The sequence below is a fragment of the Ovis canadensis genome, chromosome 8, assembly GCF_042477335.2.
Source record: "Ovis canadensis isolate MfBH-ARS-UI-01 breed Bighorn chromosome 8, ARS-UI_OviCan_v2, whole genome shotgun sequence".
NCBI classification, from domain to species: domain Eukaryota; kingdom Metazoa; phylum Chordata; class Mammalia; order Artiodactyla; family Bovidae; genus Ovis; species Ovis canadensis.
The window spans coordinates 12322494-12346390 of NC_091252.1; the positions used below are offsets into that span (position 1 = coordinate 12322494).

General features: G+C 37.7%; 1 protein-coding gene across 1 annotated transcript in view; it reads right to left on the reverse strand.

Moving 5' to 3' along the window:
- Positions 1 to 4054: 4054 nt before the first annotated feature.
- The window catches only part of TMEM30A (transmembrane protein 30A), a 39949-nt gene continuing 20106 nt past the window's right edge, over positions 4055 to 23897 (reverse strand). The window contains exons 2-7 of the mRNA XM_069598019.1: positions 21263 to 21370; positions 18983 to 19090; positions 12258 to 12345; positions 11092 to 11235; positions 10274 to 10480; positions 4055 to 7408 (exon numbers count right to left, since the gene is read on the reverse strand). Coding sequence (XP_069454120.1) covers positions 7215 to 7408; positions 10274 to 10480; positions 11092 to 11235; positions 12258 to 12345; positions 18983 to 19090; positions 21263 to 21370 — 849 coding nt within the window. The 3' untranslated portion in view covers positions 4055 to 7214. The remainder of the gene's footprint in view (positions 7409 to 10273; positions 10481 to 11091; positions 11236 to 12257; positions 12346 to 18982; positions 19091 to 21262; positions 21371 to 23897) is intronic.

The following is a 23897-nucleotide window of genomic DNA, read 5'->3' on the forward strand; positions in this document are numbered from 1 at the left end:
ATGTGCTCACGGGATAACTTTACACCTCCGACCTTTAATAATTACAAAGATAACATACACTTAAGAGTAAATTATGATGCAGACAGAATGACTCTCTGGTAACTGATACCGGGTTGCTACGGGAAACTCAAGTAAAGTTTTGTTCCTTAGGAACGTTTTTAAAAGGCTGAATATTAGCAAAGTCTGGTAGAATTAAAACAAATGGGGAAAAGATTAAAAGTCATTCCACACTTGGGGCAAAAACATGATTAGTAACAGGTATAATAATCATCAAGCATAATCTGCTACAAGAACTGTAAAACAGAGGCCTGGATGGGAGTGGAGAAAAAAAAATATTACAAGTTAAGAACCTGGAAGTTAGAACCTAGATCTGTCATTTAATAGTAATCTCTCTCTCTTTAGTTGCTAAGTCGTGTCTGACTCCTGCAACCGCATAGACTGTAGCCTGCCAGGCTCCTCTGTCCATGGGATTCTCCAGGCAAGAATACTGGAGTGGGTTGCCATTTCCTTCTTCAGGGGATCTTCCCAACCCGGGGATCTTCCCAGCCCAGGAATCGAACTTGGATCTCCTACGTTGCAGGCAGATTCTTCACCGATTGAGCTATGAGGGGAGCCCTGAATAGTAATATGAAGGAAGGCAAATTTCATTATTCATACCTGTTTATCTGTAAAATGGAAATACTAGTACCCATCATCAAGTGGCTGTGAAGATTAAATGATACAATTCAGTAAATGTGAGTTATTATCACAGGAGGAAATGCTGGAAAGGAGATATGGATCAACAGAGAAAGTATCCAGGTAGAAGGCACAGCAGATGCAAGGTGAAGAAAAGATGAACAGATCTCTTGGGGAACGGTATGCAAGTAGTTTGGTTTGGTAGGACAAATGGAAATGTGAGGCAATCGTGGAAGACAGGAGATTTTTAATGATGAGTTTTAGATTTTATTCTGAAGGTGTTCAGGACATTTAAAGGTTTAAATGGCAAATGCTTTAGAATCAGAACTCTATTTCAAGATCATTCTGGTAGTAGTGAAAAGGCTGGATTGGATATGAGTTACTAGGACAAAGAGTCCATTAGCAAGCACTTGAAGGGAATTGCTACCCAGTCCAGTAGTCTTGCCTGGAGAATCCTCATGGACAGAGGAGCCTGGCAGGCTACAGTCTAAGGTGTCACAGAGTCAGACACGACTAAGGGACTAACACATTACAGTAATCCAAGAAATCCAAACAAAACCTGACGTCAGCAGCAAGAGAGATGGAGCTAAAGGAATGTAGGTTAGAAGATGGGTTAGAGTCAACAATGAGGAAGCACCTTCAAAAATCAATAGAATGTAGTGATTTATCAGACTGGGAAGTTGGGGAGGTGAGCAGATTTCTGGCTTAACTCTTAAGATGGTTGTTCATACCATTCACCACATCGAGTAATGGCAAGAGAAAGCCCAGGCTAGGATGGGATGGGCTCAGCTGATTTGACAAAAAGTTGTTCCCTGAGTGCCATTTTTCTATACTTTGTGCTAAATGCTTATCATCTATCACTTGCTTTATTCTTCAAATCAAAATCTGTCAAATGGGTATTAAAACTCCCATTTTACTGGCAAGGAAATGATAAGTAAATGATTTAGGAGATTAAATTATCTAAAGATACAGTTTATATATTTAAGAGCCAGGTCAGCCTGGTTGTAAAAACTGTATTATTCTACAGAATCTTTCAGACGCAGATTGATAGTGAAGAGGCCACAGTGCAACAGTGGGGCAAAAGGCTAGCTGAACACGGTATTAAAATATAATTTCCCTTTTACAAGCTTTGTTGTGAAAAAGGGAAGACAACACACCCCAGGGATTATTTTAGACCACTGATTCAACTGTTATTTGACATGTAATTGTAAAGCTATTTTTTTTTTCTGTGTTTCTTGTCAACAAAGGACAAGAAATGCAGAAAGCGGCATATCAGTCTTCACAGTAAAAGTGGTGTACGGTGAGTTCAGTCTTCTTCCACATCACCCTTTCATAGAAAAGCCTGTGACATACAGATAAGCTCACATTAATTTAAAAACACAATAAAATCACCAAAATGTACTTCAAGGTGGTTCTAGTTTAAGATAGTGGATCGGCCCCAAAAGTTTATCACTCCAGTAAAATGAAAGAAAAGGAACTGAAAGAGATATTTTTAGATACATCACCTTAGGTGAATCTCAAAGGCATTATGCTGAATAAAATAAGCCAGCTTCAAAAGGTTACATATGAATACATTTATGACATCTCAGGAGACAAAACAATGGGGGTGGAAAAAAGACCAGTGGTTGCCTGGGATCATGGGTGGAGGCAAGGGTGACTATAAAGCTGTACAGTAGAAAGGAGACTGGGGTTGTGGTATTGCTCTGTATTCTAAGATGGTTACACAGATCTATACGTGTTAAAATTCACAAAACTGTACAAGAACAAAAAGTAATGGCAGTCTAAAGAACATGTTAAAAAATACAGCCTAAAAAGATGGAGAGTAAAGAGAAGAGAAACAGAAATCAATTTCAACAGATTTCTGGAAAACAGAAAGGAGATGGAATATGGATGAGCAGGACAGAGGGAGTCACTATCTAAAGGGACTACAAGGGGACGGATGCCACTGAGAAGCATGCTGATGGGTTCCCAAACCCCTGAGAAGCTCAGACTTGAAAGGAGAAGCTACAGCAGAGTGGAGTCAAGGGACCGGCCTGAAAATGAGTAGCTGAAAACTGTACACAACAGAATGGTCCAGTCCCCAAGATCTCCACCCCTCTGCCTCTCGCCCAAATACCACCTCTCACCTCCGTCAGGTCTCCCACAGGCAGAAGACAAGAGCATTTTTATCTGGAAAAAGTAATGGGAGACAACTAGGTGGACAGCATATACAAAGGGACAGGTATAGCAGAAACATGTGAAGTGGAAACAGAAACTGAGGGGGAGGACAAGGCAGAAGCAGAGAGTTCTGAGCAGTAAGAGACAGATCCTCTTTCAACCCTTCCTTTTGCAGAAGACTAGAGAATTCATCCCTAGAAAAACTGAACAGTCCCACAGAAAATGCCTCCAGGCAAAGGACTGGCTCCCTGACAGTCGTTCCCTAATGCAGCGCTTCTCAAAATTCAATCTACCTACAGTTGCTGACCTGCCAACCATTTATTACTTGTCTAAGCATTTTATCATGAGCGGCAGTTCTGAGTAGCACTATGCTAGGGAGGCCATCACTTGTCAAGCACTAGCCCACAAAGAGCTTTCAATAAGTTTTTGGGGTCCATTCATACACAATACATTGCTCAGACTAGCTAGAAATAGGAGGAAATTCACCTACATGAAAAACTGAAAATCGCTCCAGTAAACAAGAGAGTAAATTAGGCCACAGCAGATCCAACACAGGAGGGTGCAATGAGAGCGTGGAGTAACAGCTGTGCAGCTCACCAAAACACCACCAGCACAGACTGGCAGAGAAGGACACACACAGGACAGACCTTCCTCGTAAAAACAGGGAAGCGGGTTATCTGATATTTGGAGACAAAACCCATCAAAAGACTAACAATGAGTACATGATGGACCTGCCAGAAAAGCTAGAAAAATTTTAAGACAGGCTTCCAGAAAGTTACGTAAATGTTAAAAAAGTAGAATGATTATTAATTCCAAGAAAAATAAAGTGTACAAAGTATAATCTTGGTGCTCTCCTTTGCTCTACTGAATACAATATTTTTAAAGTCATAATTAAACAACAGTTAATGTGTTTATTAAATATTATAACTATATAATAGAAGGGGAAATATGTATGTGAGCTAAATCATCAGGTAGTAGCATCAAGAAGACAATAAGGTCTCAAGTTATTAAATCAAGCAATAGTAGAATAGACATGTTACTTAGATACATCAAGACAAATACCAAAAGTAACAACCTTTGAAGTCAAAGTGATCACCCCTAGAAAAGCTGGGGCAGGTACTGCTGTTTTTCATCTTAAAGCCTTCAGATATTTTTTTAACTGTGTACATTAGTGTGATAAGTTTTAGATATATAAAAGAAAATAAGGTCACCATGGTCTGACTCGATTTTAGACATATTTATTCTGAAATTTCAAATGACATTAGGGGAAATATGATTTTTGTGTTTACTGAAGGGCATGGGCAAGAAACCAGCTCTAATACATTTTGCTAAATTATCCAAATACTACATTTATGCATCAAATTCTCCTTGAAACAGCACTTCCTTACTCCCTCCATCCTCCCCTCAAAATAACCAGGTTCACAAAGAACAGAATTCTGCAGCTTAACCAGCACAGGATGACAGAGTAATACGAAGGCAGTGTCTCCATGAAGACAGGAGATGAGAGGCTTAACAGCAACCATTAAGCCTACCTCTCAGCTGCTCATCTTTCCTAGTCTGGCTTTTCATTTCTTATGCCCCCTCCCTACCTTCTTCATTATTTTCATCTCCCTTGCCTCCCTACCAGTTTTTCATTTTCTATTTACCAAAAATTTCCCTTGCTCTAATACCAAATCTAGACTGTCTGCCTATAACTGAGGTTATAATCTGACCACTTCCTAAGAACAGATGCTGCTCAGTAGTGTAGATATATCTTGCAATTAATGCTGTCAGAGTGACTAATACACATACAGATGGCAATCAAATCTAGGCATGGAAATGTTAAAACTTGGACTCATTGAGCTTGGGCTAAAATTTAGAGCTAAATATTAACAATACTGGGCACTGTTATTTTAGCAAGACACTTAAAACATAGCAAAATTAATATTTTTCATTTTTATTAATACAGAATATACTAACAGCAAGTTATCTTTCAATATAATCAAGGTTACAAATAAACTGTTACCAACCAATAAACAAATAATAGTCACTTGACTCTTCTCTTGGTTGAATAATTCTCTATTAGGTAGTACAGTTATTTTTACCAATTCATTTTTAAACTGCTTTATGATTTCAAAGAAATTTCTTAGTTTTTACATATTAAATAATTCCATCAATTGGGAACTTCATGTATCACAATTATTTCCAGCAAGTTAATGTATTCTTCAATGCCTTCTACTCAACCTAGTTGTCTTAAAATGCATTCTGATTCTTTGAAAGCTGAGTATGACACTGGTGTTTCCAAAAACTGAGCATAAAGCCCATAAGAAAGAAATGTTTTCCTTCCTTCCCCCAGACACAGAGGCCATGAGTGTTCCACGTTCTTCGTATTTAGCAACAGGAATCCCTTACAACTCAAATGGCAGCAGACAAGGGAGAACTTAGGCCATCAATGTATTTGTAAAAACAGATAAAACTCCAAATATATTTTAAGATTCCATCTTCACCACAGATGACAAAGGGCTGGAGACGCTCTTCGACTTTTCTGTAGCAGCAATCCTGGTCCCCCAGTTAGAAAAAGAGATGCAGGATGGCAGTCCTTAAACAGCACAAACTCAATCTGCAAATACTGGGAGAAGCCCTCTCCCCTATTGATATATCCCAGAAAATAGACTGCCATGTGCAAAAGGGTCAATTATCAGAATAAATAACCATATTCTGAAGGACTGACAAAGAACAGTTTTACACAAAGAATACCCTATGCACTCAAAAATTTCAGGATAACCAAACATTAAGTACCTCATGCAAGTAATATTCTGTTAAGCATGAACTACAGGTTCTTTTAACTGAATTTCATATTGTACAAAACTTAAGTGTGGCACATTTCTACTATTACCATTACATTATTTTTTTTAAAAAATGTAGTCAAAATTGATACATTACACAGACCTTTTGATTTAAAATATAACCAAAGGAAACCATTACAAACTCTTAATTCAAACAGGCATTTTTCTATACAAACATGAGTTATTTTAGTCTAAAAAAAATAGCCATTTCAATGCAATTAAGCCACCTCTGATTAAGACATACATTTCATGCATGTGAAAAAATAAGTTTACATTCAAGAATCAGTTCCATAGCAAACAAATTACAGCATTTATTCAAGAAGGAATATTAAAAATAATTCCAGTTAATAGAAAATAAAATAACTTCAAGCACATATATTATAATTTATCGTGTACAGACTCCGAAATCTCCAGAATTTAATTAGGAAATTTAAAGAATTTCTTTTGAAAGTACGTCTTAGAAAAACCAACCAAAACAATTGGTGCTGTAACTAAAGAGAACATCTGTATGCATCCACATTTGACCTACATGTAAAAACTGGATGAAATATAGAGGAAATAAAGGTTATTGTTTTCTAAAATCTCAGAAATATAATATTAGTACTTAGGTCAAAACACTTACCTGCAAATTAAAAACAGCTTGAGGTATTTCCAATGCTGAAGCAAATTTCTGAATGTTACATACCACAAGAATGAAAACAGTCTCCTTTGAACATTTATACCTGGTTTATAGTTGAGACAGAAGACAAGGTCTGCCAAGAAGTTTTCCCATCTCACCTATATTCTTGGATCCCTGATGAAGTGTAAGCTTCAAGGGAAATGGTCACATGTAAAAAGAGCCAAGTAAGATGAGTTTCCTGACTGCAACATCTTAGCCAAAATGGAAAGTGGAATTTTAAATTCTCCTGAGATCCACCTGACCTCTTCAGACACGAGCATTAATTCCTATGCTAGCCAGGTTAAGCATGTCCTTTGAAATCAAATTTAAGCTTGACAACTGTACTGGATAAGCTGAATACAGGAATCACCTCAACAAAGATGGTACTTGAAGTCTTTACACATGACACATGAAAATGATGAAGTGTTTTATTTAGATTTGGTCTTTCTTCATCTTTTTGTAACTCTGGATCCTGAAAGGTTAGCAAGTCGTTATACTCATACATCTTGTAATCCCATTCTTCACACAACAGGCACACAGATACAGTATCACATGTCAATATATTATCATCAACACAGCATAAACATATAAGCAGCAGACGTGTTTCACATGAAAGAGGCTCTACGCATCACACAGCCTGTCCCAACAAAAGAAACATCACAATGCCGTTTCAGCAGTTACAGTGTTGATATGATCAGCATAGCGAATCTGTTTATACCCGTCATATATTTTCGTAAGTCATCCATAAGGAAGAAGCAGAAGACAAAGACTGCTTTTTAAAAAATGTTATGTGCCAACTTCAAAAATGACATACTAACCAGAACATCAGCATTGGAAAGCTAGGTTGAACAGGACTGGCCTTGATGCACATGCAGTAAATCTGTTTTCAGAATATAAAATTAAATGGTAATGTCAGCAGTATTACTACTGTTTCTATATTTATGATTAATTACTAGCAGTACAACTCCCAGAAGAAAGGAGATGGATCCAATAGTGATGTAAGCAATCCCCAAAAATGGATTTTTTCCTCCCATCCATGAAATGGTGCTCAAGATCATCCGCTTCCGTCCATCAAACGAATGTACAGGGTAATCTGAAGAGTGTATAGGAAGACGTCCATGTCTTGTTACTTGATTTTTAAAATACAACTTAAGTTGGCATTTAATTCCTTGTAATTCATTGGCATAATTCTATGATAGATACCTTACTCATATGTTCTAAATCACAAAATAATTATGTACTTATTAACCTAAAGGATTGATTTCACAAACTGTTAGTAGTAGAAGCCAATATAGTTTACAAGCAAAAGCAACTAAATTTAAGAGTTACATCATTTCTCATTTCTCAGATATTTCTGTTCTCATTACACAGGAGGGGGTAAAAGGCCTGTAACGTGAAAAAAAAAAAATATTTCAGATAAACAGCAATGAAACCCATAGAGGAAAATGAGGTTGACAGACCAGGAGAAATGGGAAGAATGAAGGGACTGGGGCACTTTTTGAGCACTGAGCTCAAAACGCATGTGCAGCAAGAGTGTCGTTCTGAGAAGGTGGGAGGGCTCAGCACAAGACAAAAAGCATGACACTAAAGTTTTAGATGGCGGACTTGGAGCAATGAGAAAACTCACAGTGTGCCACACAGTCAATGGCTAAAATAGAGTGGAAATGAAGGAAGAAATGGAACATCGACACACTGGATGAGCTACATCCATGGACCAATTCCAGGATTCTGGCAAGAGTTAGGGCAGAGAAGAAGACAGAACTAAGTCCCTAAGCAAAAGGTTCACAACTTCTTCAGAAGCATCTTTTGAATCAAGTGTGAGAGTTCCCATCTGTTTCTCCAGCTTCTGTTGCTTCCCAGCCTGGAAGACAGGCCCTGTGACTCTAATGGGAGGCTCAGTTCTACTAGTTCTTAAATCAATCGCAACCCAAGCCAGGAATAATTACAAGAGTTCTAACTAACCCAATACTCTATGGGATGTGGTATCAAATCACCCAAGCTAGTTTCTGAATAGCCAAACCCTCAAAAGGGGGCTTCTACCTTAATTCTAATATCTAGTTCCCCACCTTAGACTCAGTTTTGATAATTAACCCTTGATGTTTTGCGGGTCTCATTTCTGTCTTACCGATTTTCAAAACAGTCTACATTTCCCCTAACAGTTTTCTTGGTGCAAATTATCTGTCAACTAAGAAACCCTGAGTGCTCCAAAGCCTTCCCTTTCTTGTGCTGTAGGCTGCAGGCTGCCCTCTACTTTGGCTACAGCCTCAAGATTATTCTCTCTGCTGCTGCTGCTAAGTCACTTCAGTCGTGTCCAACTCTGTGTGACCCCACAGACGGCAGCCCACTATCTCCTCTGTCCCTGGGATTCTCCAGGCAAGAACACTGGAGTGGGTTGTCATTTTATTCTCTCTGCTACTGCTGCTACTGCTAAGTCGCTTCAGTTGTGTCCGACTCTGTGCGACCCCACAGACGGCAGCCCACCAGGCTCCCTGTTCCTGAGATTCTCCAGGCAAGAACACTGGAGTGGGTTGCCATTTCCTTCTCCAATCCATGAAAGTGAAAAGTGAATGTGAAGTCACTCAGTCGTGCCCAACTCTTAGTGACTCCATGGACTGCAGCCCACCAGGCTCCTCCTTCCATGGGATTTTCCAGGCATGAGTACTGGAGTGGGGTGCCATTGAGTCTGTTTGTCTAAAACTGCAGCTATGTAGGCAGAGTTTCCAAAACTTGGGCACTTTCAGTCTGTCACTATCCGGTCACGCTCAGGTGTGTACTGAGGTACAAAATCAAAAGACTAAGGACCCAAATAGATCTTTGCTTTGAAATGAGGTCTATTAATTCAACCATTTATGAATCTAAATTGAAAGCATATATTTATAGCTAATTTGGGTTCAGTTCAGTTCAGTCGCTCAGTCATGTCCGACTCTTTGCAACCCCATGAATCATAATTTGGGTTATGAAAAATCAAAAATGTAAGATCATCAGCAAACATTTAAATGCTAATATCTGAGCTATTTTCATCCACGATATATACAAGCAATGGGCTAGAGGTTAAAAGATATAAGGATTTTGTTTAAAATAAAAGTTAGTGCCCAATATTTCTAGCTTAGGAAAGACTCTGCACCCAGGCTGATATGGACAGGTCTGACTACTTGAGTGAACCAGCCAGGGATGCAGCCTACAGTGGTGGTTGATGGTAAAGTCAACAGCCTTTGGAGTCAGCAGCTTGATTCTGAACCCCACTTTTTCTACTACTTGTATAATCTCAGCTAAGTTACTTAAAGGCTCCATGTTCCTGTATTCTTGTCTACAGTATGGAGATGATTCACAATGCTTGAAATAAATAATATATGCAAAGTATTTAATATAACTGACAAAGAGTTAAGATGAAATAAATGATATTTATCAGCACTTAGAAGTCTGCCTAAATTATTAAGGTAGAACAATACAGCTAATGATAAAAAAAGCTTTGGTACTGTAAACAGAATCATTATAATTATGTTGATATGAAGTAACAAATTCATTTTTAATATCTAAAAATATTTTTGAAAAAAAAAATTGAAACAGCCCAGTACCACCAACACTTATTTGCTAAGCACTAGGTATACTTACTAGCCTTTGCACTAAACTCAATTACAATCTCTCTTATAAAAATATCTAACTTATTAATAAATCTAGCACTGCATTTTAAATAATCTACCAAGTAATATGGGAACCCCTGATCACTTTTCACCAAATAATATGCTTGAATTCTAGTCCAAAGTATACAGAAATTAAATATGTTTCCAGAAGAAACAAGTTAAAAGAGACTTTCTCATACCTATACATATACTCCTTTATAAAAATGCAGTGAACAAAACTAAAGTACAAAGTAGCATGCCACGTCGTAACTGAGACGAGGTTGGACTGTACTCCTTTCAGATTCTTTGAATCTGTGTACTTGGCCAAAAAAGGATACTGTATGTGATATTCAAATAGTATCGTCCAGCTGGTAATGTTGGATGTAAATCATTTTTCCGCTCTATAAGACGATATAACTTACGAAAAGTAGGTAATGCTGCAGTACGCATCCAAACAATAAAATCCTCATTTATGAAGCCATTATTATCTTCGTCAGAATCCAACATGTAAACTGGTTTAACCCAGTTTACTGGCTTCGTTGTGCCTTAAAAAGGAGAGATGGGAGTGGAATGGGGAGACAAAATACTCAATTTTATTAAGAGTTTCAATGAAAAGTCACACTCTGATAAAACAAAGATATACAATATGAATATTTTCCCTATGTGCAAAAACAGAAATATAGTCATATTCTAAGTCTTAAAATCTAAAGAGAAATCAATTCCTCACATAAAACCTTAACAAATAATTACAAAGATTTGATTGATATCAGGCTATTGAGTATGTACCAAAAGGCAGAAGACTTAATGCAAAGATGTAATGGTAAGAAACATTACTTTATGAAATAAAGGAAGCAAAGAAAAAAAAAATTGGACTTATAAAATTTAAATAAATACTTGTTTAAAATAAACTTTTACAACTTTAAAAGATTATAGCTGAAACACATAAGAAAATACCAGAGAAATTCAAGATGAACAGTATATGTTTCCTTTAGAATTTTAACACATTAGAAAATGCTACATATTTTACCTAATTTGACATGAAGAAAAGTTGTTTTTAAAAAACCATAAACTTTTTTAAGATCCTAAAGACAGAAAATTTTAGGTATTTCATTAAAATACCTAGATTATGTCTTAAGGGATAACAGTAATACTTTACCTTTGAATCGTTCTTCTAAGGGATCTGTTCCAGGGGGATTTCTGAATTTTACATTTTTATCTGTCCACCAAGCAATACCTTTCTTTTTCAAAGTAATAGGCATAAGATCAGATGCATTGCCAACCTGAAACAATTCTAGTGTATCTGGACACAAGAAAATAGAGATATTACTAAACATCTACTGAAAATCCACAGTAACAGCTTTACTCCATGAGAAATGAGGATCTGGTATTTGTTCCCCAAAGCAGTTTTAACAAAGCAGACACATGATGTGCATCTGCTCTCTCGGTTATTTCCATGTGAATTAACTATGGTAACTTCATGATCCTAGATGAACTTGCCTTCCCTCAATACAGTTCCAAGTCATTTTCCTACATGGCTAGCTGATATGTGATAAGGTCAAATGTTTTAATAATAACACAAATAAAACAAGTTGCAAGGTAAATCTGCCTCTCCTATTCTTTAAAAAAGAAAAACACACATTGCTAAACAGCTTCTGGCTTATCAAATTCTCTATCTGCACTGTTCAACATGGTAATCACTGGCTATATTGCTACAGACCCCTTGAAATTATGGCTTGTCCAAATGAATATGTTTTATAAGGATATAATATACATCAGACAAAGATTTTATATAAAAAATTAGTATATAAAATATCTCACTAAGAACTTTATATACTGAACATCACTTACATGCTGAAATGATAATATTTGGGGCATACTGAGTTTAATAAAATATTATTAAAGTTAATTTAACTTTTTATTGTTTTTAATGTGACTATCAGAAAACTTAAAATTATATACATGTCTCTCATTTATGGTTCATATTATATTCCTATCAGACAGAGCTGTAGCCCCTTTTTAATGGTATAAATATTCAAAGTTGGTTTATCATACATGAAACCAGAAGTTAGCAGAACGTCTCTACTTCTTTCTTCTCAGAGACATAAATTCATTCTTAAAATATAAGAATTCACAAAAGAAAGTCATAAAGCATTCCAATATCCCACTGCATAACTAATATTATATATTTATCTTAAAGTTGTTGAATTTTACAATTTCATGTTCCCGTTCAGTTGCTAAGTCCATTCTTATTTCTGTAAGATTATACAAATATTCCTAACTATAGTATACTATATATAATCTTTGTTTATCTCTATATCATACCATTAAACATGCTGTTGGCTATAGCCCCACAAGGAGCAATTGGTTTGTCTTCATTTCTTCGATAAGGCTCACACTCCTTACTGGGATTCTGATATTCAAAAGGAAAGAAGAGAGAAATTATTATCCAGGCCTCTGAGAGGACTATCAGTTAGCCTTAATTACTGATTAAAAATTCAGTGCCTACACATTTCTTATTTGCAATGCATAGAGTGTCTACCCTATAGACAGATTATAAATAATACCACATTTAACTACGCAAAATATATTCCTTAACATTATTGCTTTATAATCTCTACATATATTTTGTCACACAGACACATGTCAAAATGAAATTTTAAAACATCTTCATACCAACACAGAAATAATAACTACAAACAGTTTTCAACCCAAGAAAAATTAAGAAGCCATCTATTGTCAATCCAGCTATAACGTAATGAAGGGAATCTTAAACTGGATGTAAGACTGGAGCTTCTAGTTCCAGCTAATGTACTTAGTTGTGTAACTTCAGGCAAGTCCCTCGATTTATCTGGGCCTGACTTACAAAAAAGAACATGTTCAACTAGATAATTTCAAATTCTGTAATTTGGAGTTAAATCCCCAAATTAAATCCTGTGGAAAGAAGGAAGGGAGAGCAGGGAAGAGGGTTGGCTGACTGGAGAGAAGGAAAAGAAGTCCCAGAATATAGCAGTCTTCTCTAAATTGTGCATCCAGGTTAAAGAAAGCGAACATGTTGACAAGGCAAACAGCAATTCACCTGTCCTCCAGATTCAGTTTTGATTTAGTCCCCACTAAAGATCTCAAGGAAAGATATAAATTATAGAGTTAATCTAGAGATTCTACCAAGTCTAACGTGAGGTATATGTCTGAGTTATTCTGCGATTCCAAGGCCACATTAGGCCATGTCTCAAAACACATAAACCAAGATAGTCTCAGTTTGAAATTAACTAGAACCTAGCGTCCTAGGGCTATGTCATTATCACCAATGTTGTCTTATATCTACACTCTCACTGGAAAAAGAACTACAGGAGTGAAAAAGACAGGAGAAGGTTAAAGAAATGTGGCAGAAATCTCATAAAGTCTCTTTAATATTTGACTTCTCAGCTTTTCGGTCCCTATGCCATCTACATTCATAAAGTTATTATTCTAAGGCTATGAAGATAAACAACATATAATTAGCCTATTATTATTTGATTGTTTTGATTAAAAGTGTGATTTCAAGAAAAAAAGGTAGATAAACTCTCAGTGTGACATATATATATATTGTAACCACTAAACTCCTGGGGGGCGAGGGAGGGAGTGGAAGAGCAACTTCATTTAGAAAACCAGCAGAGAGGAGATGGTGGACTTGAATCCTGAAGAACCGTCTTCTAGCTACTAAGTTAGTTACTGAAGTTTTAAAAGAAAGGAAAATATTCACTACCTAGTCATCAGGTACTGAACTAAGCAGTGTTACATACTTTGTAGTAACTGGCTTAGAAAAACCATTTAATGAGTACCTAACATGTACCACATACCATGAAAGGTGCTAGAAAGGGAAAAATGGAAGAAAAAAAAGTCTGCTTCTCAGCAACTCACAATGTAACAAGGGAAACAAACCCAAACACAACCAACTATAATATGAAATGAGAGCCATGACAAAAGTGTCTATATTTATTCCATATATGTTTAGTAAACGCCTCTCATGTGTTAGGCACTATAGAGGTACTTGGTACATGGTGATTAAAGAAAGTCATGCTCCCTGCTCTCATGGGCTTGCAGTGTGGTTGGGAAGACAGAAGATAAGTAAAGAAATGATACGGGGAAGTCCTTCTCATCAAAGTTAAGACCTGAAGCAAGCAGGAGACAGCCACGTGAAGAACACGCAGAAGAGAGCCTGAAGCAGACAGGACAGCACACGCCATTTAGAAAGAACCTGGTATCTCTGAGAAAGTCAAGGGGGAATGTAGTTAAGAGTATGGGCAATAAAGAAAGCGATAAGACTGGAGAGTCGTGCACAGCTCAGACCATCCTGAGTAAAAACACCACTGAAAGATTTTAGGCAGAGAAATGGTATTTACGTTTTTTTAAAGATTACTCTAGCAGTTACGCAGAACTGCTGGAACGGCCTGGAAAGGAAGAGAGAGTGGATGATACGGGGAGACTGTGTTAAGTAAGGTATGAAATGACATATGAACACAGTATGAATGAAGTACACACAGAAAGAAGTTAGTTGCATCCAGAGACACTAAACAGCAGGCCTGAAATGAGAGGACCTCCAGGGAAAGAGTAAAAACCACAGTCTAGACAAATGAAATGTAAATGTCAAAATGGGCCGATTACGTGTGTCACCAGGCATAGTTATGGAATAGTATATATGGCCCAGGGCAGCCAAGCCAAAGGGACATTAAGGATAGACTATAAAACCAAAGAAGCTGGAGTAGTAGGCTGACACGAGATTGTGGAGGGCCTTACACACGATGTTAAGTAACTTACACTTCAATCTGTTTACTCTGAACATCTTTAAAATTTCTGAAAGCCATCTGGTCTTAATCACATATTTTGGTCTAGTCTGGGGATCCATAAATGACAGCCTGCAAACCAAATTCAGCCCAAGACCTGTTTTTGTAAATAAAGTTTTATTGGAACACAGCTACACCCATTCACTTAAGTATTGTCTATGGCTGCCTTCATTCTAAAATGTTTACTATTGGCCCTTTACAGAAAATCCTAAGTTTAGTTGAAAAACTTTGCTTGAAGTTTGGAAGAAAAGAATCTCAGCTTCTTTTGCCCTCTGTGAAGAGTGTTATCTACATAAAAGAACTGCAAATCAACCACCACTTCTGGGTCTTTCAACACACACCCAATCAACAAATTCTGAGTACCTGGTGTGTCTCACGGAACATCACCTTCTCTGGACTTGTGGATCTCACAACATAAACCCCCACATGGACTGCAAACTATTGCGGAACTAACTGGAATCTTTAATAGACTTATTATTTCCTAAGATCCCAAACATCAAGAAAGAGCAATAAAACTGAGAAGGATAACCAAGAGCAATTATACATTTACCAGGACCATTCTGGTCCCAATATGGTTCTAAACTGCATTCTAAGAGAGTCACTGTTTTTAAGAAATCCTTAAATTACCGTGGGATTCCTAAGGCTTGCTGCACTGACAGCAACAGTATAAAATACTTGAGCACCAACCACTACTATGGAAGCTGAACAACAGTCAGGAACCTAAGATCACCTAGTCCATAGGTTGCCAAACCCGGCTGAGCATCAGAAGGGGAGCTTGTAAAAAATAGACATTTTAGAGCTCCAACCCTGTAGATGTAGACATGAAAGACTTAGGAGAATTCTGGACCCTCTATTTTCAAAAAGCTCCTCAGACAGTTTTTCAGTAACCCACCCTTTGGATTTTAGTACTTAGGTGTCCCACAGGGTAAAAAACAAAGAGCATACATGTCTGATTTTAAAACATAATCTCAGAAATTAAAAGTAGTTTATTTACATACTCCTACCCAGTATAATAATAATGAATAAACCCAACAGAACAAATTATATTCCCAGAACGCTACATTCATCAAAATTCCATTACAGACTGACTGTCGCTTTTGTTGTATAGTCGCTAAGTCATGTCCAACTCTTTACAACCCTGTGGACTGTAGCCCACCATGCTCTTTAAAGTCCAAAATGCGGTTCTTGGGTGCAATCTCAGAAACAACAGAATGATCTCTGTTTGTTTCCAAGGCAAATCAGTCAATATCACAGTAATCCAAGTCTATGCCCCAAACAGTAATGCTGAAGAAGCTAAAGTTGAATGGTTCTATGAAGACCTACAAGACCTTCCAGAACTAACACCCAAAAAAGATGTCCTTTTCATTACAGGGGACTGGAATGCAGAAGTAGGAAGTCAAGAAACACCTGGAGTAACAGGCAAGTTTGGCCTTGGAGTACAATATGAAGCAGGGAAAAGGCCAACAGAGTTCTGCCATGAGAACACACTGGTCATAGCACACACCCTCTTCCAACAACACAAGAGGAGACTCTACACATGGACATCACCAGATGGTCAATACCGATATCAGACTGATTATATTCTTTGCAGCCAAAGATGGAGACGCTCTATACAGTCAGCAAAAATAAGACCCGGAGCTGACTGTGGCTCAGATCATGAACTCCTTATTGCCAAATTCAGACTTAAATTGAAGAAAGTAGAGAAAACCACTAGACCATTCAGGTATGACCTGAATCCCTTATGACTATACAGTGGAAGTGACAAATAGATTCAAGGGATTAGATCTGATAGACAGAGTGCCTGAAGAACTATGGACGGAGGTTTGTGACATTGTACAGGAGGCAGGGATCAAGACCATCCCCAAGAAAAAGAAATGCAAAAAGGCAAAATAGTTGTCTGAGAAGGCCTTACAAATAGCTGAGAAAATAAGAGAAGCTAAAGGCAAAGGAGAAAGGGAAAGATATACCCATCTGATTGCAGAGTTCAAAAGAATAGCAAGGAGAGATAAGAAAGCTTTCTTCAGTGAACAATGCAAAGAAATAGAGGAAAACAATAGAATGGGAAAGACTAGAGATATCTTTGAGAAAATTAGAGATACCAAGGACATTTCATGCAAAGATGGGCTCAATAAAGGACAGAAATGGTATGGACCCAACAGAAGCAGAAGATATTAAGAAGAGGTGGCAAGAATACACAGAAGAACTGTACAAAAAAGAGCTTCACGACCCAGACAATCATGATGGTGTGATCACTCACCCAGAGCCAGACATCCTGGAATGAGAAGTTAAGTGGGCCTTAGGAAGCATCACTACGAACAAAGCTAGTGGAGGTGATGGAATCCCAGTTGAGCTATTTCAAATCCTAAAAAATGATGTTGTGAAAGTGCTGCACTCAATATGTCAGCAAATTTGGAAAACTCAGCAGTGGCCACAGGACTGGAAAAGGTCACTCTTCATTTCAATCCCAAAGAAAGGCAATGCAAAAGAATGCTCAAACTACTGCACAATTGCACTCATCTCACATGCTAGTAAAGTAATGCTCAAAATTCTCCAAGGCAGGCTTCAACAGTACATAAACTGAATTTCCAGATGTTTAAGCTGGATTCAGAAAAGGCAGAGGAACCAGAGCTCAAATTGCCAGCATCCACTGGATCATTGAAAAGGCATGAGAGTTCCAGAAAAATATCTACTTCTGCTTTATTGACTAAGCCAAAGTCTTTGACTGTGTGGATCACAATAAACTGTCAAAAAATTCTTAAATAGATGGGAATACCAGACCACCTTACCTGCCTCCTGAGAAATCTGTATGCAGGTCAAGAAGCAACAGTTAGAACTGGACATGGAACAATGGACTGGTTCCAAATCAGGAAAATAGTACATCAAGGCTGTATATTGTCAACCTGCTTATTTAACTTACATGTGGAGTATATCATGTGATACGCTGGACTGGACAAAGCACAAGCTGGGATCAAGATTGCCAGGAGAAATATCAATAACCTCAGACACGCAGATGACATCACTCTTAAGGCACAAAGTGAAGAAGAACTAAAGAGCCTCTTGATGAAAGTGAAAGACGAGAGTAAAAAAGTTGGCTTAAAGCTCAACATTCAGAAAACTAAGATCATGGCATCCGGTCCCATCAGTTTATGGGAAATAGATAGGGAAACAATGGAAACAGTGACAGACTTTATCTTTGGGGCTCCAAAATCACTGCAGATGGTGACTGCAGCCATGAAATTAAAAGATGCTTACTCCTTGGAAGGAAACCTATGACCAACCTAGACAGCATATTAAAAAGGAGAGACATTACTTCGCCAACAAAGGTCCGTCTAGTCAAAGCTATTGTCTTTCCAGTGGTCATGTATGGATGTGAGAGTTGGACCATAAAGAAAGCTGAGTGCAGAAAAATTGATGCTTTTGAACTGCAGTGTTGGAGAAGGCTCTTGAGAGTCCCTTGAACTTCAAGGAGATCAAACCAGTCAATCCTAAAGGAAATCAGTCCTGAGTATTCATTGAAAGGGCTGACTCTGAAGCTGAAACTCCAATACTTTGGCCACCTGATGGGAAAAACTGACTCACTAGAAAAGACCCTGATGCCGGGAAAGAGTGAGGGCAGGAAGAGATGGGGACGACAGAGGAGAGGTGGTTGGATGGCATCACCGATTCAATGGCCATGAGTCTGAGCAAGCTCCGGGAGTTGGTGATGGACAGGGAAGCCTGATGTGTTACAGTCCATTGGGTTGCAGAGAGTCGGACACGACTGAACAACTGAACTAAACCGAAGGCTCTTCTACCCTTGGGATTTCCCAGGCAAGAATACTCAAGTGGGTTGCCGTTTCCTTCTCAAGGAGATCTTCCCAACCCAGGATGTGGAACCCGTGTCTCCTGCATTAGCAGGCAGGTTCTTTATAGCTGAGGCCAGGGAGTTAACAAAGCAAAAATCCCAATGATATTATGAGAAAGAAGCAGGAAGTAATGTGTCCTCTGGCCTCAAGAAATCATTAATCTCTTAATCATTAACCTGTGCAAATTCCAGAGAAAATAATTTAAAGTAAAAACCTCACTGAACAAATGAAAAATGACAAGCAATATTTTAATTTAACATTTTAATATCTATCATTTCTTACTGAAATGAGAACTGACAGATCCCACTGAAATGAGACAACACAATTATCACATGTTCTTAGTTATTAAAGCACCAGTTTCATGTTCTGTCACTTTACTTACAAGCAAAGCACTAGGATCTCCGTTTAGTTGACCATCATCTCGAGATTTTACATAGCGACGATGGTTTTGATAGAAATTAGACAGTCCGTAATACATAAACACATTGCCCTAGAGAAAGGGAAAAAATGTTCATATAAAACTATTAAGTACAAAGTTTCATGCATACATAAAAACTATGTAATTTGGACTAGTTCAGAACAATGATAACTTAAAACAGGTACCGGGGTGAATTCTGCCAGAACTGGAAATAAAGTTAAAGAAAGCATGCTCCAAAAAATCCAAGAGTAAACTTTGAAATACCCTGAAAGACCTCAAAGATATCTATTTACATTAAAACAAATAAAAAAGCTCTCATGAAATCTATTAGCCTACTTTGATCTACTTTCAATTTTAAATTGCAAAGTAATTATCTTCCAATTAAAATCTATAAATAACTTTTTAAAATTTTTTCTGTAATTCAGATTGGTCTTTATCCAACTAGCATCAACTTTCCAATGATATAATTGTCAAGCTTTCATTTATTGCTCAAAATAAATGCTGAACTTGAACTGGGACATAGTAAATTCTTCAACAGGATATTATGTAATATTAATAATGAACGAATTTATAATTAGCAAGGATAACAGAAGTCATTTTATAATAATCAAGCAAAATACTTTAATGTATGCAGTGGAATCAACTTGGAAAAATCCTAGGAAAGAAGAGTAACCTATATACACTATAATTATTTAGAAGATGCCATGTAGTCATCTTAAATGACTAAGATTTTTGGAGATGGCAAAAACATTAGCTATTTTCTCCTTTCTCATTGCTACCTCTACAATCTGTAATCTATCCTTGATTAAAAGGAATTCAGAAAAGAAAAAGGATTTCAATAACATTTTGCTTTATCTGATTTGCTGTTTTCAAATACACAATCATTTATTCAAGGCTTGATTTTTGAATGTCAAGTATGCAAATTTTTTCAGTCTATATACAGAAACCATTTACATAGAAACCTTTTATTTATTTATTCATTTATTTTGTTGGCTGATTTCTGTTCTCTGAAAAGGTTTTAGTCCAATTCAAATTTGGGCTTGTGAAAGAACACAGAACCCACAAAAAAAATGAATCTGAGGACAATCACCTTCACGGAAGAAAAGTTCTGAAACCCTAAGTGTTTCCGAATGGGAGAGGAAACTAATAGAGCTTCCAAATCATTATAAGTCTCATCCATGTCTTTCATTCTGCCTGTTTTGACAAAAGCAGAACTTAATGCATTTTTATAGTTTGTCCATCACATTAAAAACAATCAAACTTTTCTGATGTTTTACATTTATGCTATTTCTGCTAAAACAAAATAATTAAATTCCTGTCTTCTCCCTAATTTATTTTTAAAAAGGGAGCTTTATTGTCCATTATCTCAGTGCAAGAGCATCCACAACCACTAGATGGCAACCATCTACCAGGGACTTCAAAAGTCATCAGTACCTTTAAAAAAATCTAACGCATAGCTACAAAAGTTCAAAAAATTGGCCTGTATTAAAGTAGTTTTGCTCCCTGAAGAATAAAACAGTACATTTTAAAAGTTCAATTTCCAGGTAAAGGAGAGCATAAATTGGTCTAGCCATGACTAGTCTGAATCTGTGTGTCCTTCACCATCTGGCTCAATTTCCAAGAATGACAGCTAAGTGTGAATGCAAAAAGCACACAGACCACACACGCGCGCACACACACACACGCACACACGCGCGCACACACGCGCACACACACGCACACACACACGCACACACACGCGCGCACACACACACATATTGCACACTTTGTGGAGAGTTTTCTAACTGCTCGTCAGTAAGGTTTTACTAAGTGTTTGCACTTATGTTAAAGGTTAAAGCATCAGATCTGATTAAAAAATGATGCAATTAAATGTGTGAATTAGTATTTATTTTCTAAAGTAAAAACTGTTGGTATTAAAAGCAGTCAACACAGTTTGAGCAATAATTTTTTAAATACAAACATATGTAGATAGAATCTTGATACAAAAGTGATTTGTACAGTTATAAAATTTCCCAGAAATAGGTTTCAAATTTTGCTTATAAAGTACCAATTAGAATAAACTATTAATGCATTTAATTATCAGACAGCATAATTCGCTAACTAAACAAAATAATCTTCCTCAAAAGTGTACTGACTCTCAATAAATTAAAGCGACATCTCAACAAGAAAATAACTAGTAAAAAATAATTAATATCAATATTTTTTAAAGCATGGGTTTTCCAAGACATTACTTAGAATACAGACCTCAAATGACTGGTCCAGTGTGAAGTTAATGGTACAAATACAAGGTGTAACATTCGGAGACAAACATTTATAGCAGGGACTGGAAGGATCTGTTCCGGTATAATCAATCTGCAAGAGAAAAACATAACTAAGTATATTTCCTTGGAGAAAGTGAATACACTCTGAAATAATCTGCTATCAGATAGAAAAATGAGTCTGAGAGAGCAACCACAGGCCAGAAAAAAATCTTTTTATAAGGTCATCTATTAGACAGTGTGAGCCTGTAAAAACTGGAAAGGATCCTATGTAATCCTACTGGCTCATCTCTCCTTTTTCACAAAGAAACACATTTATGCACAAAATCATAAATATAAAATTCAAACTGTATGATGTATTAACTTTTAAATAGCTATAAAGTCTAAACAACTTTTCTGTCATCTCAGCTTTCCATGGCATATCTTCAAATTAAATAAAGCAAACAAAATACTATCAGGTTTCTCAAGGGCTACCATTTTTAAAACCTGGTGTTGGATAATTAAGAATCTGTTTTATCTCTGTCTTGGGTTCCTGGTAGGAGCCTCTAAATCCTTTAAAATTTCCCTGCTGATTAGAGTCTGTTTTTGATAAGCCCCTTAATTCACATGAGTTTGTGCTAAGACAATGGGACAGGCAGGGGGCCAGTCATCAGAAAGACCAGATGTGACTTGGGACTTTGGCCCAGTTCAAACTCTGCAAAGAGGGAGAAGGCTGGAGGTTTAGTTGAATCATGTCTTAGTCGCTCAGTTGTGTTAACTCTTTGCAATCCTATGGACTGTAGCCCACCAGACTCCTTTGTCCATGGAATTCTCCGGCAAGAATTGGAGTGGGTTGCCATTCCCTTCTCCAGACGATCTTCCTGACCCAGGAATCGAACCCGGGTTTCCTGCACTGCAGGCAGATTCTTTACCAACTGAACCACCAGTGTTTAATCAATCCTGTCTTCATCATACTGCTACAGCTGCTAAGTAGTAGACACACACTTCAGTCGTGTCTGACTGTGTGCGACCCCATAGATGGCAGCCCACCAGGCTCCCCCGTCCCTGGGACTCTCCCAGCAAGAGTACTGGAATGGATTGCCATTTCCTTTTCCAATGCACGAAAGTGAAAAGTGAAAGTGAAGTCGCTCAGTCGTATCCGACCCTCAGCGACCCCGTGGACTGCAGCCCACAAGGCTCCTCCATCCATGGGATTTTCCAGGCAAGAGTACTGGAGTGAGTTGCCACTGCCTTCTCCTGGAATCCCAATAAAAACACTGGCCACCAAAGCGCAGGTGAGTTTTGAGTTGGTTAGCCCATCCACAAGCCCCGATTCTGAGGGAAGAGGAGTGCACGAAGCTCTACATTCAGGACCTCACCAAATGTCTGTTTGTTTAGCTGATCCTGATTAATACAATTTTAAATAAAAGTGTAAGTCTAGCACTACCCTGAGTTCTGAGTCATTCCAGCATCTTGGGAAACCTGAGAGAAGTTACAGTAACCTCCCACATTTATAAGCAGTTAGTGAGAAGTTCAGGTGGCCTGGAGACGTCTGAACTTGCACCTGGCCTGTGAAGTGAGGGCGGTCTGGGGGAGGCCTCAGAACTCCCTTATTTGTAGCCAGTTGGCCGTAAGTATGGGTTGTCCTGGAGCCTGACTTGCAGCTGGTGCCTGAGTGGCACTCAGATGTATTGCTGGAGACCAAGCCCTTACACCTGTGGACTCTGACACAAACGCAGGTGGTTAGTGTCACAACTGAATTGCAATACACCAGCAGATGTCAGAAGACCTGACCTAACAGCTAAAATGAGAAAAGTTTTTTCCATTACATGAATTTTTTAAAATAGATTTTATTTTCTAGAGTGGTTTGAAGTTCACAGCAAAACTGAATGCAAACTACAGAGTTCCCATATACTCCCTGGACCTACACAGACACAATCTCCCTGATTATCAATATCCCTCACCAGAGAAATGTACTTGTTACAAATGATGACCCTGTAATGTTACATCATCACCCAAAGGCAATGGTTCACCTTAAGACTCACTCCTGGTGTTGCACATTCCATGGGTTTTGACAAGTGTGTAATGACATAAATACACCATCACAGTATCATACTGAATAGTTTCATACCTTAAAAACTCTCTGCACTCTACCTATTCATTCTTCCCTCACCCCTAACCCCTGACAACCATGGATCTTTTTACTGTCTCCATGGTTTTGCCTCTTCCAGAATGGCACATAATTTGAAATCATATAGCATGTAGCCTTTTTGGATTTATCTCGTTCACTTAGTAATATGCATTTAAGATTTCTGTCTTTCCATGACTTGATAGCACATTTCTTTTTAGCATCAAAGATTATTCCATTTTCTTGGTGTACCACAGAGGACATCTTGGTTGTTTCCAAGTTTGAGCAATTACAAGTAAAACTGCTATAAACATCCATGTGCAGGTTTTCATGTGGATGTAAATTTTCAGCCTATTTACATAAATAACAAGCAGTAAAAATGCTGGATTGCGTTATAAGAGTATGTTTAGTTTTGTAAGAGACGGCCAAACTGTCTTCCAAAATGGCTGTACCATTTTGCACTCCCACCAGCAATAAATGACTTCCTTTTGCTCCACATCCTCACCAGCATGTG